General features: G+C 45.2%; 1 protein-coding gene across 3 annotated transcripts in view; it reads left to right on the forward strand.

Annotated features, from left to right (window-relative positions):
- The window catches only part of XPO5 (exportin 5), a 48879-nt gene that overhangs the window by 29660 nt on the left and 1643 nt on the right, over positions 1-17576 (forward strand). For 2 of the 3 annotated variants that reach the window (XM_058662498.1, XM_058662501.1), the window contains 12 exons: positions 1633-1674; positions 1941-2030; positions 4055-4254; positions 4645-4744; positions 5523-5704; positions 10849-10949; positions 13459-13555; positions 14278-14413; positions 15306-15404; positions 15853-15899; positions 16293-16390; positions 16917-16979. In XM_058662498.1, coding sequence (XP_058518481.1) covers positions 1633-1674; positions 1941-2030; positions 4055-4254; positions 4645-4744; positions 5523-5704; positions 10849-10949; positions 13459-13555; positions 14278-14413; positions 15306-15404; positions 15853-15899; positions 16293-16390; positions 16917-16979 — 1255 coding nt within the window. The remainder of the gene's footprint in view (positions 1-1632; positions 1675-1940; positions 2031-4054; positions 4255-4644; positions 4745-5522; positions 5705-10848; positions 10950-13458; positions 13556-14277; positions 14414-15305; positions 15405-15852; positions 15900-16292; positions 16391-16916; positions 16980-17576) is intronic. The other variant, XR_009245241.1, reaches the window with a different exon arrangement.

Consider the following 17576-nt stretch of genomic DNA (forward strand, 5'->3'; position numbering starts at 1 on the left):
TTGTCTAGAAGAGACACATTTCACCAACAAAAATCAGCAGAAACTATATCGTGTGAGTTTTGATGTTTTCTGTTAGTTTCATTTCTTCAAAACACTTTTCTCTGATTAAATTCTTCAGTGACTCATAGATCATACAGTAGCATCATTTTCTGCAAGAACGTTCTTGATTTTCATTTCTTCAGCTACACCTTAGTCATTTAGTAGCATGTTATGTAACTTCTTGGTGTTGTTAATTTCTCTTTTTCTTCCTGTTGATTTTGTTTTGTGACTTTTCACTTAAGGGATGTATAGTAGCTGTGTAATGGAGACTGTCATATCTAGTAACATGTTATTTTACTTCGTGGCATTGTAAATTTCTATTTTTCTTTCTATTGTTGATTTTGTATTATGACTTTCCATTTGAGGGGATGTACAGTAGCTGTGAAATGGAGACTAACATATCCAGATGTGAGGATACAATGCAGTATGCATTTCTACATGGATGGACTTATAATGAAACTGTTTAATATATCCTGACAATAGGATTCTGGACTCTCTGACTTTGTCCATGCCCACAATGATGGACATATGACTGTGTATGAAGAACTATACTTTAGTAATGATATACAGGAACTAGGTCGGCGGGGTGGATTGGGGCTGGGATAAGGGAAATACCAGGAGCCTGTGGAACTGTATCGTAAAATGATAATAATAAATAATAATTTTTATAAAATTGGAAAAAAAAAAGACCTGCACACCAGGAAATAGGAGGGTATCAGTTAATGCTGTCAGACTTTGTGGGAATTTTTAAAATTTATCTATTTGAGAGATAGATACAGATATAACAAGCAAGGTCCCAATTTCTGGTTCATTTTCAAATGCCCACAATAGCCAGGACTTGACCAGGCCATGGCTAGGCACCAGGAACTCAATCCAGGTCCCAGTGGTAGCAGGGACCCACCCGACTGCTTCAGCCAGCAGCTCCTCCCTCCCCAGGGTGTACATTGGCAAAAAGTCATTCTAAAATGGAATACGGGAGTTCCAAGTGTCAGCTTATCCACTTTGCCAAATGCCTGCCCTTGAAGGGGATTTGTGGTTTTTGTTTTTTTTAATTATTTTATTATGTTTTGGCAATCTTTACATTGTTAATTAGGGTAAAACGTTACAAGGGCCATGGGAAAGTGGGTAAGACCACCATTTCCCTATTGTTTCCTTCCTATATCCGAGGTAAAGGGAATATTGAGGGAGAAGCCCCACCCAGTCTCCTACCCACCCCAGTGGAAGGGGATTTGTGAGAGGAAAGGAAAAATGCGGATGGCTTGCAGGGGCCAGTTGAATTACCAGGTGAGTAGCAGAGCTAATACCCTAGTGAGACTCCTGTGGCCAGGAGGGTTTGCATTCAGGGTACTCTGCTTCCAGCCCAGCTCTGTTAATGTTCCTGGAAAGGTGGTAGATAATGGCTCAAACGCTTGAGTCCTTATCCTCCACATGCAACTCTCCAGTGGAGTTTTGGAGTCTACATCTTGGCTTGGCCCAGCTGTGGTTGATGTGGCATTTGGGGAATGAAGTAACAGAAGATTTCTAGCTCTTCCTGCTTCTGTGACTTAGCCTTTCCAATAAAGAAGTGTAAAGTGACTTTTTTTTTTCCCTTAGCTGTTTTCGTCAGTCACTTTTGAAACTGTTGAAGAAAGTAAGGTAAGACCATCCATTCAACCCACAGATTGTGATGTTGGACAGCGGAAGTTATGAATGTCCACTTGCCTGGATTTTAGTATATGTGGACCGGGTTGATTGAAACCAGTGGATTTTCACATAGCTTTTTGTTTGTAGCACAAATAGAAAACATGTTGCATTATACATCACCCCCTACCCTAGGTAGATGTCAGTTTGCCTGCGTATGCTTCTGCGCAGCTTGTGTATGTGATGCTTTAAGTGACTCTCAGTTTGCTGAATGTCTCTAGGCCCCCAGAACCCGGGCCGTGAGGAATGTACGGAGGCACGCGTGTTCCTCCATCATCAAGATGTGCCGTGACTACCCTGAGCTTGTGCTGGTAAGCCATGGAACCTGGTTGAGTAGCCCAGTGAGCCTGATGAGTGTGGGTGATTTCTGCCGACGCAGCCCTTGTTATACCTCTCGTTAAGGAAGAGGCAGGCACTGTAACTTGGCATAGTGGCGATGTTCTTCCTCTCTGCTGTGTGTAAGAATGCAGATATTTTCTCCACAATGAATGGTTCTCTTTTATATGGACGGCCAAGTTTGCCCTCCTACAGGCACAGCTCATTACTGTACTATACGGTGTTCTTACTAATGCCTGATAATATACCTCATCTTCAGAGAATCTGGGAGAAAATCCCAGCTTCTGGGGGTGTTGCTTTAAAAAACCTGATTCCAGATTAAAAATTGACTCAAAATTTCTTCTGTGAATGCACAGCGGTTATCTCCCGTGTCTGTAACAAATTGATCTTTGTCTATAAAGATGCTGTCAAGTTAACCTACCAAAAACATGTTCATTATAGTATTGAAAAGTACAGTTGAGCTCAGCACAATGGCTCAACTTGCTAATCCTTTGCCTTCAAGTGCTAGCTTCCCCTATGGGCACTAGTTTGTGTCCCAGCTGTTCCGCTTCCCATCCTGGGAAAGCATTGGAGGATGACCTAAGACCTTGGCACGCTGCACCCACATGGGAGACCTAGAAGAAGCTTCTAGCTCCTGGCTTCAGATCACCTCAGTACCTGCCATTGAGGCCATTTGGGGAATGAACCAGCAGGTAGAAGATCTTTCTGTCTCTCTTCTCTCCAATAAAAATAAGTAAACCTTAAAAAAAAAAATGTTTTTTTAAATAAAATAGTTACCCAAACACTGAAGAAGTCCTCCTACCTAAATTGCTATACCCTTTCTTTTTTTTTTTTTTTTTTTAAAGATTTTATTATTATTGGAAAGCCGGATATACAGAGAGGAGGAGAGACAGAGAGGAAGATCTTCCATCCGATGTTTCACTCCCCAAGTGAGCCGCAACGGGCCGATGCGCGCAGATCCGATGCCGGGACCAGGAACCTCTTCCGGGTCTCCCATGCGGGTGCAGGGTCCCAAAGCTTTGGGCCGTCCTCGACTGCTTCCCCAGGCCACAAGCAGGGAGCTGGATGGGAAGTGGAGCTGCCGGGATTAGAACCGGCGCCCATATGGGATCCCGGGGCTTTCAAGGCGAGGACTTTAGCCGCTAGGCCACGCCGCCGGGCCCTTGCTATACCCTTTCAAGTGGAAGAATACAGTGAAGAATACAGTGACAGGACAGCATCATGGTGCAGTAGCTTAATCCACTGCATAGCATCTCACATGAGTGCTGGTTCCATTCCTGGCTGCTCCGCTTCCAGTCTAGCTACCTGCTAAGGCACCTGGTAAAGCAGCAGAGTTTGGCCTGTGTACCTGGCTCCTTCCCAGCTATTAGAACTCTAGGCTCTTGGTTGTAGCCCAGCCCAGTCCCAGCTGTTGTAGCCATTTTTTTTTAATATTTATTTTTATTGGAAAGGCGGATATACAGCGAGGAGACACAGAGGAAGATCTTCCGTCCCATGGTTCAATCCCCAAGTGACTGCAATGGCCAGAGCTGAGCCATCCTGAAGCCAGGAGCCTGGAGCTCTTCTGGGTCTCCCAAGCATGTTCAGAGTCCCAAGGCTTTAGGCCATCCTCGACTGCTTTCCCAGGCCACAAGCAGGGAGCTGGATGGAAAGCAGGGCCACTGGGATTAGAACCAGTGACCATATGGGATCCCGGCACGTGTAAGGCAAGGACCTTAACCATTATGCTATCGTGCCAGGCCCTGTTGTAGCCATTTGAAGAGTTGAATAAGCAGGTGGAAAAAAACTCTGTGTCTCCCTCTCTGTCAGTGTAACTCTACCATTTAAATAAACAAAGCTTAAAAAAAGAGAGAGAGATTATAACAACAATACTAAAGGACATCCTTAAAGACCTGACTTTCCTGGCACTACCTTGGTTTTCCTTTCTCCTGTAGTGACCCCTGACAGTCAGTTCTTCATTCCCCTCTAACCTGCTTTTCTTTTTCTTTTCTAATCACAGCCAAATTTTGACATGCTTTATAGCCATGTGAAGCAGCTCCTCTCCAATGAGCTGCTCTTGACACAAATGGAGAAATGTGCCCTCATGGAAGCCCTGGTTCTCATCAGCAACCAGTTCAAAAACTACGAGCGTCAGAAGGTATTTCTGGAGGAGCTGATGGCGCCTGTGGCCAGCATCTGGCTCTCAGAAGACATGCACAGGTACGGCACATCTTTTGTCCTTGGCTCCCACTGCACATGAGTGTCCGTTCTACTCCCAGCACTGTGCCCAGGATGGGCGTGGGGCTGTTGTACTATCAGTGACCCGAAGTTTTCCAAAAGCAGCCTTTCGTAATCTTTAAAAATATCACCATGCTGTCTAAAAGTATAGGGGAAGAGGGAGCTTTATCATTCTTTGCATGTTGCTGGTAACATGTGGGAGTGGAACAGGATGTTTAGGCCTGCAAGTGACAGCTGACAATACAATTAAATTCATGTCACTATCAAAACTGCTCTTTAGGACCAAATAGTTCTAATCTACTAGCTCTTGTGGAAGAAGGTATCCTCACTGTAGACAAGATGTAACTGACTTCCCCCCCATCCAACTTTTAGAGCGCTGTCAGATATTGATGCTTTTATTGCCTATGTGGGCGCAAATCAGAAAAGCCATGACCCTGGCCTTGAGGATCCCTGTGGCTTGAACCGAGCACAAGTAAGTAAGACTTTTCCAAGGATGGGAAGTTGCATTGGTCATGGGCAAGGGTAGGGTGTTACCACTTGGCAAGCTTTTTGTACTTTTGTTTTTTCTGTATTAGTGAGAAACTTGGTAGTTTCTACTACCCTAAGTTTTCTCCTTTCTTCATTCTTGCCTTGTTGACTTAATTTCCCCAGGAGAGAAGATGGTCTTCTCTGTGAAGTCATTTTGGTTTTAGTGACCTCTCTAATATCTGACAGTGAGGTGTAATAAACAAATAAGTCAGAGCATAGTCATTAATTAGGGTGTCATGAAATATCCTGAGTGAGGGCCTCGCTTGAAAACCTGAGGCTTTATAGGGCTTCATTATCCAAGAAAGCCTTGCTCCTGGTCCATGAATGGCAGGAGTCACCTGAATTAACCTAGCAAGCAGCAGGTTGGAATAGCTGAGATGAGGCATAGGGCTAAAGCTGTCCAGACTCAAACTGGAGGGTCAGTGTCAGCTCAGAAGCAGGGTGACGTAGTGGTTGAAACACTTTTTGGCGACTGTCTACGCCACCTTCCTACTGGGGTCAGTGTAGTCTGTGAATAGACTTCATACACAAGGGATGCTTCAGGAGCCTCCCAGGGGCCCTGCAAATGGTCAGAAGACCCCTCTAGGACTGAACTCTCATGGAGGGAAAGGCAAACTTGCCTTCTGTCTGGCCACTCTTACCTTTGTCATGGCCTTGACTATAACTAACAGTATTTTTGTCTTCCCCTTTTATGTTTGCTTCTCATTCTTGTCTTTCTGTAGATGAGCTTTTGTGTGTATAGCATTCTGGGTGTTATGAAACGAACTTGCTGGCCCACCGACCTGGAAGAGGCCAAGGCTGGGGGTTTTGTCGTGGGTTATACACCCAGTGGAAATCCAGTCTTCCGGAACCCCTGCACAGAGCAAATCCTGAAACTTCTTGACAATTTGCTTGCCCTCATAAGGTGGGTCAGATTCTTCCCTGTTGTTTTTTATTAATTTATTTTTGACGATGTTTACACAGTTGAGACATGTGGACCGCTGATTAGTGTGCAAGGGTCAAGGTATGGGGGAAAGTGGAAGATAATTGTTTCCAATTTATTTCTTCCTATGTGTATTCATGTCATGACAGTGACAATGAAGGATTAGGTCTTGTTCCTTTCTGGTAGGGGATGGGATCTCTAGTGTTTAAAAATAGCTTCAGGGGGATACATTTGGCCTAGTGGTGAAGCCACCAATTGTAACACCTCATGCCTGGGTGTGCGTCCCAACTCTGGCACCCAATTCCGACTTCCTGATAACGCTGATCCTGGGAGGCAGCAGATGACAGATCAAGTGACTGTTTTCCTGCCACCCACATAGGAAGCATAGACTCCAGCCCAGCTATGGAGTGATTAAACCAGTGGAAGCTCTGTCTTTGTGTTTCTGTCTCCATTCCTGTCTCAAATTTTTAAAAATTTTTAAAAAATAAATAAATAAAAATTTTTAAGATGAAAAAATAAATAAATTTTAATATAAAATATCAATTCATGTGCTTAAGTCTTACATTTTGTATGAATCTATGAAGGCCAATCCTAAAATCACTTTTTCTTAATTTAGTCTCCTGCATGTTCTCTCGCTTTATCCTTCATCCTTACTATTTTACTTACAAGTTTTATTTGGTCTGAATTTTTGCCAGTCAGGGAAGCATTCATGGGTAACAGGAAAGTTGCTGTCAAAAGTAGTGCTTTCCAGTACCGGATCTATGGACATACTATAGGGCAGTGGTCATCAAAACAGCCTGGTACTGGCACAAAGATAGAGAGGAAGATCAGTGGAACAGAATAGAAACAACAGATGGAAACCCACACAGATACAGTCAGTTAATCTTTGACAAAAAGACAGACAACAACCCAAGCAAATGAAAAGGTATGTTCAATAAATGCTGTTGGGACAACTGGTTGATAGCCTGCAGAAACAAAAAGATAGACCCACATCTCTCACCATACACCAAGATCGAATCTAAATGGATAAAAGACCTAAACCTACATCCAGAAACCTTCAAACTTTTGGAAGAAAATGTTGGAAACACACTGCAACACTTAGGGGTAGGCCCTGACTTCCTAAAAAAGACTCCAAAAGCAGTAGAAATCGAGACCAAAATAAACAATTGGGACCTCATCAAACTAAGAAACTTCTGTACAGCTAGAGAAACAATCAACAAAGTAAAAAAAAACCTACAGAATGGGAGAAGATCTTTGCACACTACATAGGAGACAGAGGGCTGATCTCCAGAATATACAAAGATCTCCAGAGAAACCAAAACACCAGAACAAACAAACTGCTCAAGAAATGGGCACGGGAAATGGGCATTTTACAAAAGAACAAACCCAAATGGCAAACAAGCATATGAAAAAATGTTCCCTGGCAATAAGGGAAATTCAAATGAAGACAGCATGAGGTACCACCTAACTCCAGGAAGGATGGCACACATACATAATACCACCAACACTTGCTGGCGAGGATGTGGGGAAAAGGGAACCCTTCTCCACTGCTGGTGGGACTGCAGACTTGTACAGCCTCTATGGGAATCAGTTTGACGAATACTCAAACAACTGAAAATCAACATACCATATGATCCAGCAATAGCACTCTTAGGGATATATCCAAAACATCTCCTACACAAGAAACCAACGTGCACGCCTATGTTCATAGCAGCACAATCTACAATCGCAAAAACCTGGAAGCAGCCAAAATGCCCATCAATAGAAGACTGGATAAGAAAGCTATGGTTCATCTACTCTATGGAATACTACTCAGCTATTAAAAAAAATGAAATGCAGTTCTTTGTGGTCAAATGGGCCCGACTGGAATCCATCATGCTAAGAGAAATGAACCAATCCCAAAAGGTTAAATACCACATGTTTGCCTTAATCTGAGATGAAAAGATGACAACTTGGAAGATAATACCTGTATATTGTAATATTAGTGCAATCGCTAACAACCTGTATCCAATGCAATAAGATAACGCGATATAATCTATAAACCAACAATTAATGTCAGAATACTCAAGATCTACATCGAAAAACTGTAAAACCTACTATACCCTCAATACGCTATGTTAACCTGTAATGGGGAGGAGTGCAGGGAAATCTTTCAGGACCATAAAAAGAGTGAGAAAAAAGTACAATATAGCCTATCAAGATTAAAAAAAAAAAAAGTAGTGTTTCCATGGGCAGTAATCATGTGACCTGATCAGGCATCCACTGGATAAACATGGCACAGGGAAGTACCAGACATTTTTCACCACTGTATATTAAGTCTATGGCTTGCATAGCTAAGTCCTGAGACCATCATTGGCAAACCCATGAGAGTGAAAGGCAGGGTTGGTAGGGCCACAGCCAGTGGCACAACAAGTAAAGCTGGCATCACCTGTCAAGAGCCCTAGGTTCAAGTCCCACTCTTCCTTCCTTCCTTCCTTTCCTTTTTTTTTCTCTTTCTTTCTCTCTCTCTCTCTCTCTCTCTCTCTCCTTTCCTTCCTTTTGTCCCTTCTTTCCTTCCTTCCTTTCTTCCTTTCTTTTGTTTCTTCCGGGTCTCCCACAAGGGTGCAGGGTCCCAAGGCTTTGGTCCGTCTTTAACTGCTTTCCCAGGCCACAAGCAGGGAACTGGATGGGAAGCGGGGCCACCCAGACGTGAACCTGCACCCATATGGGATCCTGGGATATACAAGGCAAGGACTTTAACCACTACGCTATCATGCCTGGCCCTGTGTTTTTATTTTTATTTTTTATAAGATTTATTTATTTTTATTGGAAAGTCAGGTCAGATTTATTGGGCAAATGAGAGACAGAGAAAGATCCTCCATCCTCTGGTTCATTCCATAAATGTCCACAATGGCCGGAACCGAGCCTTTCTAAAGCCAGGAGCTTCTTCCAGGCCTCCCACATGGGAATAGGAGCGAGAAATTTGGGTCATCCTCTGCTGCTTTCCCAGGCCATTAGCAGGGAGCTGGATTGGTAGTGGAGCAGACAGGACATGATCCAACCAGCAAACAAATGGAATGCCAGCACAACAATAAGAGGCTTAGCAGGCAGTACAACAGCACTGTCCCAGAACAATCTTGAAAAAGAACAAACAAACTGTTGGCTTCAAAATTTATTATAAAGCTACAGAAATCAAAGCATTGTTTTTGTTACATATAGACAGGTAGACCTGTCCATTTTTTTTTTAATTTAAAGATTTATTTATTATTATTGGAAAGCTGGATATATAGAGAGGAGGAGAGACAGAGAGGAAGATCTTTCATCCGATGATTCACTCCCCAAGTGAGCCGCAACGGGCCGATGCGCGCCGATCTGAAGCTGGGAACCAGGAACCTCTTTCGGGTCTCCCAAGCGGGTGCAGGGTCCCAAAGCTTTGGGCCGTCCTCGACTGCTTTCCCAGGCCACAAGCAGGGAGCTGGATGGGAAGTGGAGCTGCCGGGATTAGAACCGGCACCCATTTGGGATCCCGGGGCGTTCAAGGCGAGGACTTTGGCCTCTAGGCCACATCGCCGGGCCCTAGACCTGTCCATTGGTAGACCAATGCAATAGGATCAAGAGTCCAGGGGGAAAACCTATGCACTGTAGCTGATTGACTTTTCACAAGGGTACCAAGACATTTAAGTAGAGGGCCCGGCATGATGGCTCAATTGGCTAATCCCCACATCCTGTATGGGCACCAGTTTATTCCCCGGCTGCTGTATTTTCCATCTAGCTCCCTGCTTGTGACCTGGGAAAGCAGTTCAAGATAGCCCACAGCTTTGGAACCTGCACCCACATGGGAGACCCAGGAGCTCCTGACTTTGGATCTGTTCAGCTTTGGCTGTTGGAACCTTTTGGGGAGTGATTCAGGGAATAGAAGATCTTCTTGTCTGCAAATCTGCCTTTCTAATAAAAATGTGTATTTTTAAATAATTAGTGGATTTTTTTAGGGTTTTTTTTTTTTTTTTTTTTTTTTTTTTTTTATTGCAAAGTCAGATATACAGAGAGGAAGAGAGACAGAGAGGAAGATCTTCCGTCCGATGTTTCACTCCCCAAGGGAGCCGCAACGGGCCGATGCGCGCCGATCCGATGCCGGGAACTAGGAACCTCTTCCAGGTCTCCCACACGGGTGCAGGGTCCCAATGCATTGGGCCGTCCTCGACTGCCTTCCCAGGCCACAAGCAGGGAGCTGGATGGGAAGTGGAGCTGCTGGGATTAGAACCAGCGCCCATATGGGATCCCGGGGCTTTCAAGGCAAGGACTTTAGCCACTAGGCCACGGCACCGGGCCCTAGGGGTTTTTTTTAATTGCCATTTTTTATTAGTGTTTTTTAAATGATGTTTACATTGTTGAGAAGGATGTATACCCCTGCAGACTACAATTAGGATGAGAATGGTCGAGGAATAGGGGAAAGTAGATGAGACCATTGTTTCCAATTGTACTTCCATCTATATCTTGGGAGAAGGGAGAGGGAAAGAAGCTACACCCAGCATCCTAACCGTATCCGTTCTCAGGGTTGATAGATGGCCACATGATGTCTTCCACAGGGTCCCCAATGTGGAGCATGCTCTGAGGGTACTATTCACAGGGTTTTGATAGTTCTGGAATGCTATTGATTTTGTTACTCCAAGTATGAGGAAATCTTTTTTTTTTTTTTTCTTTTTTAAGACTGAATCACTGGCCTATATGTGAGAGAGGAAACTCACAGAACTGTGTAACAATAAATCATTATGGCCTTCAGTTTGACAGTGAATTCATCGGTATTTCATCTTAAATATTAGCAGTAATTTCCTAATATCATCACCAAAATTTCATTCCTTAACATTTCTTTCTACTGGGTTAGCACACTCCTGAGAGTGGCAGGCATTATCTTGGGCCCCAAGTCCTGATGCTGTCTGGATCACATGTCCGTGCTTGATAGCCTCTCATGCGCTGCCTGCCCCAGGGAACACGGGGATATCTCTGTGTTTCCTCTTCCCAGCCAGGAGTGGTGTTGATGGGGAGACCCATCCGTATGGAAGTGTAGTGTCCCTGAGTCATCAGATGAAACCCACTCAGCTTTTGCACCAGGCTAGGAAAAGCTCATTGAGCATCCTTGTTTCTTTCAGAACCCACAATACTTTATATGCACCGGAAATGCTAGCCAAAATGGCAGAGCCTTTCACTAAGGCGCTGGATATGCTTGAAGCGGAAAAATCATCTATATTAGGTAAGAAGTTTTAATCTTTTCCTCACTGAATACTTTATTTCTGATGGACTCTTGGAACAGCTTTGGTTTATCTTCTGCCTTTTCCTGCTTATCTGGCACCACCACACTATCTGTTGTTCAGAAACTTATTGTAGAATTCCTTCAGACTATACAAGAGCAAGTGTGTTTACTTCAGTCAGTACACAAGAGCTCTTCAGCAGCAGTTTCATTTGTTTCTACATGATAATCTGAAATATAACTGGCAGTAGTAGGTGTTAAAGATATTAGATGATAAGCAAAAGGTGACTTTTTTTTTTAAGTTAGAGAAACAGTTTCTAACTGCTAGTTCACTGCCCTGGTGTCTGCAATGGCAGTAACTGAACCAGACCAAATCCTGAAGCCAGAAATGTGGGCAACAAGAACCAGTTACTTGAACCGTTGCTGCTGCCTCCCCAGATCTCCACTTAGCAGGAAGCTAGAGTCAAGTGCCTGAGCCAGACATCAAAGCCAGATACTCTTGATTGTTTTAAGGATTTATATATTTCAACGATAGAACTTAGAGAAAAAGTATCCATCAGCTGGTTCAATCCCCAGATGACTGCAACAGCCAAGGCTAGGTCTTCAACAATAGCAGGGCCCAAATACTTGAGCCATGCTCCACTGCCATGCATACATACACACACACCAGCCACCACAACCCCCCATTAGCAGGAACTGGATCAGAAGCAGAGCAGGTAGAACACAAATCCTTGCCAACATGGTATGCCAATGTCACAAGCGGCAGTCCTACTCACTATAACAAAAAAACAGTCCCAATGTGGGGTATCTTAACAAGCATCACTGGGGCAAATGCCTGCCCGTAAGCTGTGGCTTCAACCCAAAGAATATGGGTTTACCTTCCTACTTTTCATCTGTTAGCCAATATTTTGAAGGAGTATGTTGTAAGTCCTGTCTTGATTAGAATGTAGTTCAAACTGACTTTTCCTATTGACATATAGACATAAAAACAGCCACATGGTCCTAATTGTGATATTTGCAGTGAAAGAAAATCGCAGGGTCTAACCCAAACTTAGAGTCCCATGGCATTGTGAAGGATGTATAGGATCTTGTCGAGTTGGTGTTCAAGAGCACAGGCTGTGTATTCTGGAGAGTAGCAGGACCAAGGCTCTGATGCAGGTAGAGAAGAGCTCGGCTTGCCTAAGCAACAGGAAGGAAGAAGAGGAGCAGACCTGGGGATGCCAGAGTCTCCATCACTTGGATCTGTTTCTAAAGCTTCTGCCTCGCTCACTACTAAGCCCTCACCATAGTCTTGGCTCCCACTGAATCTGGCCAGGGCCATATGGTCTGGGGAGTTGACAGAGGCAGGGTGTCAGTTTGCCTCTCCAGAGCTCATGTGTGTATAGTCCTGGATCTTTTCTTTGGCACCACCACAATAAAGCTTGTGTTGCAGATTCCAGCAAAAATAAAACTGTTAAGACCTGTATTCCCATTAATATAAAAAGCTTTTGTTTTGCCACATCTTCCCATAGCATTCTGTTATTTAAGCCAGAAACTCCTGTTTTACAATTATGTAGCCTGAGGCTGGTGTTTAGGCACGGCATATTAAGCTGCTGCTGGCTGACCTGGTGCCTATGACTCCAGCATCCCATGTGAGTGCTGATTTGAGTCCCAGCTGCTCTACTGAGCTAGCTCCCTGTTAATGTGCCTGCGAAAGCAGTGGAAGATAGACCAAGTACTTGGACCACTGTGGCCACACATGGGGATTCCAGGCTTCTGGCTTTGGCCTAGCACAGCTCTGGCCATTGTGACCATTTGGAGAGTGAACCAAAAGATGAAAGATCTCTGGATCTCCTCTCCCTGTAACTCTGCCTTTCAGCTAAATAAATCATATTTTACATATACATATAATTTTAACATTTTAAGATATTATTTTATTTATTTATTTTGCCAACCAGAGATACTAAAATGAACAAACAATTCTCGCTGGTAGCTTCTGACTATATAGAAACCTGTATAAAAATCTATGACTCACAATGTAATTAATGAATAAAAAAAAAATCTATGACTCAGGGTTTTTCTTTTCCTCCTGCCACTATGGCAGTGGGTAAGGGTCTTTTCTATCTCAGAGCCCCCTCCCGTCACTAGGACGGGAGTCTCCTTTCTCAACTTTTTCTAATAAATCTTACTTTAAAACTAAAAAAAATCTATGACTCCCTCTGACTATACTTGGGAAGTATGGCTCTTTTAAGGCAGTTATTAGGCTTAGCTGAGTGGCCTTCATGTTGACCTGTAGAATAACTTTTGCTTAAAACAAAGATTCTGGAACTTAAAGTAGGAGGAAGCATCTGTGTTGCCCTGCTGAGATCCTGACTTATTCCTTACCTGGAGATTGTACTAGATGACTTGTGGGGAAGCTCTAGCGCCACCAGCTGGTGGGAGATGTGACTGCTTTGCACGCACATTCCCAGGCCCAGGCTGCCAGCTGCAGGGCCTTGGATCGAGGAGACTCGTGGCCCATCTCTCTCTGCAGGATTACCTCAGCCTCTCCTGGAACTCAATGACCATCCTGTCTACAAGACAGTTTTGGAAAGGATGCAGCGTTTCTTCAGCACCCTGTATGAAAACTGGTAAGGAACCACTGCTGCCTTCCAATTGCTCTTCCCAGGCATGTTGCTGAGTGGGTTTGTGATTTCCAGTTTTAGTGTACCAGCTAAGTGAGACAGGAATTTGATAAGAAACTAATAATTGTCAAAAACAAAATGAGTAACCAGCTTCCTTGCATTTGCTTTATGATATGATAGCTGGGTTTTTTTGTTTTGTTTTAATGTACCTTACAGTCCTGGTCATGACGCTGTTTCATGCACTGCCTATCTGTGTCTAGTATTTAAGTATTGAGACCCCTGGGGAAGATGGAGTGGTGAGGCTGCACCTGCTCAGGCCTCTCACTGTTCACATCATCCCTCTGCTGTGATTGTGAAGGGCTGATGGCTAGGATTTTGTCTTCAGGCCTTGGTTATGAGATGGGGAGGTACCTCGCCCACAGGCACGCATCACTGGGGCTTTGGCCTCACTAACCCAGTAGCCTTATCAGTCACATCAATGAGATTCTCCTGTGTGAGAAGACAGGGTGAGGAAGTGCACTGTTGGCTTTGGATACAAACATCGGTCTTTAAAAAGAGGCTGTGTCATTGCTGTAAGGATGTTTCATCATGGCAAGGTGGAGGGACAGGTGCTCTCACGTGCTCTTAGGAGCAAATACAATCACGTTACTAACCGCAATGTCTCAGGGTAGTTAGGGGTAGCAGTTGCAAATGTCGGATATGTCACTGGCACTGCTGTTCCCTTGCAGCTTCCATATCCTAGGGAAGGCAGGCCCTTCCATGCAGCAGGACTTCTACACTGTGGAGGACCTCGCGACCCAGCTCCTCAGCTCCGCCTTTGTCAACTTGAACAATATTCCTGACTACCGTCTCAGACCCATGCTCCATATCCTTTCCAAAGTGCCTGAGAGCCTCAAAGATGAGAAAATCTTTCAGGAAAAAAAGTGAAAGGAAGAGGATGGGGAAACTGTGTCTGCAGTGCAGCGTGTTCTCATTCAAAAGACTGGGAAGCTGAAGTAAATGGCAGGAAAAATAGGAAGGCAGTCTAAAGTTTTTTCTTTATTACAAACTTTTCTGAGGGGTAAGTCTTTACCACCCCTACCTCAGAAATGTGAATAATGAAGCTTTACACCTTTTCTATATTTTGTCAAGTGCTACTTCTTTGAAGAAGCACTTTGATATTTGATTCTTTTCTTTTTCCCCAAAGAATTATCTATTTGTATTGGAAGGCAAATCAGATTTACAGAGAAAGAGAAACAAAGAATGATAATCCATCTGCTGATTCACTCCACAAATGTCTGTAACAGCCGGAGCTGAGTTGATCCAAAGCCAGGAGCTACCTCCAGGTCTGCCACACAGAGGCAGGGTCCCAGGGCTTTGGCCCGTCCTCAACTACTTTCCCAGGCCACAAGCATGGAGCTGGATGGGAAGTAGAGCAGCTGGGTCACAAATCAGCACCCATCTCAGCACTTAGAGTGGGAAGTGCCATTGAGCCATTGCACTGGGCGACATAACTTTATTTTTTCCTCAGACCCATTTGGAAGCATTTCTAAATGTCTGTCTTCCCTGTGGTTGTCAGAAGAATGGTGATGGAGAATGTGTTGCATGGGTATACTTCCTAGAGGACAGTTAGACTAAAAGCCCAACAGAATGTGATGAATGAAGCTTGAAGCAGTTTCTCCTCGAAGCCATTATGTTCTTGGCATCTTGCAAGTCTCCTAGGTCTGACCACCCAGGTTGTGTCTGTGCTGAGACGCCTTAACTTGCCCCTGCAGCACGAGTCTTTGTGAAGCCACTGGTGCTGTTCTGTCCCCCCGAGCACTATGAAACACTGGTGTCCCCCATCCTTGGACCCCTGTTCACCTACCTGCACATGGTAAGGGAGGCAGGAATGCTGCATTTGGTCAGCAGCCCCTGTGTTGACTCGGGGGACCCTCCCAGCAGTGTCTGTCATTGCTTTGGGAGGGGTGAACGACCCCCAGGAGACCAACCTGCTCTGATGATGGCCTGCAGAGAGACTACAGGTGCAAGTTGCGGGGCTGGGGGAGGGGCTAGGGGCAGTGTTTTCCCTTCTCTGGAATTAAGTAGCTGAACTAGCTGGGTAACAAACAGATGTATCCAGGGATTACAAGTGGTATTGGTGCTTGTGATGCTGTCTCATCCTGGGTGTAGGAAGAGGTGACAGAATCCATGTAAGGGTCGTAATGAGGCTCTGTGGGCACCAGGAGTCATCATGGCCAGGTGCAGTCCTAAAGTGGGCCCTGGATCGTGGGAGTCCAGTCTGCTCTTCACACCCAATACCTTCTTCCCTTGTGTTTTCTCAGAGGCTTTCCCAGAAATGGCAAATCATCAACCAGAGGAGCCTCCTGTGGTAAGGAATGCCCTCTCCTGCTTGGAGCCGATAGCTGGGTTTAGGTGGGGAAAGGTAGGGGCTGCAGGGATGCTGTTTTCCTGGCTTAACTGTAGCCATTGCTAGCCTTGGTGCTGGATGGCATGTCTGCACAAGCTGTGGCAGGTGGCAGATTCTTCACAGGAGACACCTTCACCTTACTTCCTTGGGATTTTGACCCTGCACCGTCTATCCAAGCAGACCAGGCCACGAGTGATAATATCCCACTTGGCTCACTGTTGTCCAGTCCCAACATTGACATAGAAACTGTACCCATTGGAAGCCAGGAGAATCCATCTAGCGGGAAGAGGGAGTCTGGCCAGGGTCACTGCCTTTCTTCATTCTCCCTTGGCACTTGGCCCCCGGTCTCTGCAGTGGAGAAGAGGAGGCTGCGGATGAGAACCCAGAGTCGCAGGAGATGCTAGAGGAGCAGTTGGTGAGGATGCTAACCCGCGAAGTCATGGATCTGATCAGTGAGTGGCACGTGGGACCCAGGGCGGAGACGCATTCTCTGGAAAACAGAGCTGGTCACTCAGCCAACCCTAGGAAGGCCCCAACTGATTAAGAAAAAACGTACAGAAATGTTGATATTAATTAACTAGACAGAAGTTAGGTGGGCCTTAAGTCAATTTAATGATGTTTTATGAATTCTGAACTGCATTAGGCCAAGGCCATTATATAGACCAGGAATAGGTCTCAAATGGCAGGAAGAAGTTGGAATAGGGAACATTTTAAGGCTTGAACATGAAAGCACTTTTTTGTTTTTGAATGAAATAGATGGAACTTGGTCACGTAGACCGAGGAGACATGAGACATCTGCTCCTGTCAGGAATTTCTTTTATCCCATCCCACCTCATTCCCCTCTTCAGACACCTCTGCCCTCACCCTGTTCATTGAAGAGCGACTAGAAGAATTTGGGATCAGTTGGTCGGAGGTGGCGGTTATTGGTGGCAGTGGCTAGGCCCTCCCTCATCCAGTAACCTGGCTCTCTTGCCTTAGCCGTGTGCTGTGTTTCCAAGAAAGGAGCTGACCACAGTGCTGCCACTCCCGCAGATGGAGACGGTGAGTGAGCCTCCAGCATAGCCTTTAGCTGTCCGCATTGAGACACTCAATGATGTTCCCTGTGAACCGCGACAGTTCCTGGCCAGGGTGAGACGGCCTCTGTCCTGCAGTCCTATGCGTGGCCTCCTTGCTGTGTCCCCCACTCCACGCCTTTGTTCCTGCTGTACCCTCGAGCAGGGTTTGCCCACACCATATACATGCTTGTTCCCTTGCTTCAGTCAGGTCTCTACTCAAATGTCACTTCCAAGAGGTCTCCCAAGAGCAAATTATCAAAATCAGTGCTCCTTACCACTTTTCGATCTTTCTCTGCTTTATTTTTCTGCATTCATGTCTTCCCTTGCTAGATCTGGGAGCAGACTTGATCCTGTTCCTTTTGTGTCACCAGGAACTGAATCAGTTCTTGTCACAGTGGGTGCTCACCCAGGTCCCCAGTATTGGCAGCTTTACAGTCACGGCCCAGTAGCTCCCGTGCCTCCCATGTGCACAGCTTGCCACGTCTCTGGGTTTACCACAGGCAGCACAGGCTTGGTTTTCCTTCCGGTGTCTGGAGGGAATGGAGGGAGGTTGGTGCTAGTGCTGTGCTAGTGGCTCTCTTGC

This window comes from Ochotona princeps, chromosome 1, assembly GCF_030435755.1.
Source record: "Ochotona princeps isolate mOchPri1 chromosome 1, mOchPri1.hap1, whole genome shotgun sequence".
NCBI classification, from domain to species: domain Eukaryota; kingdom Metazoa; phylum Chordata; class Mammalia; order Lagomorpha; family Ochotonidae; genus Ochotona; species Ochotona princeps.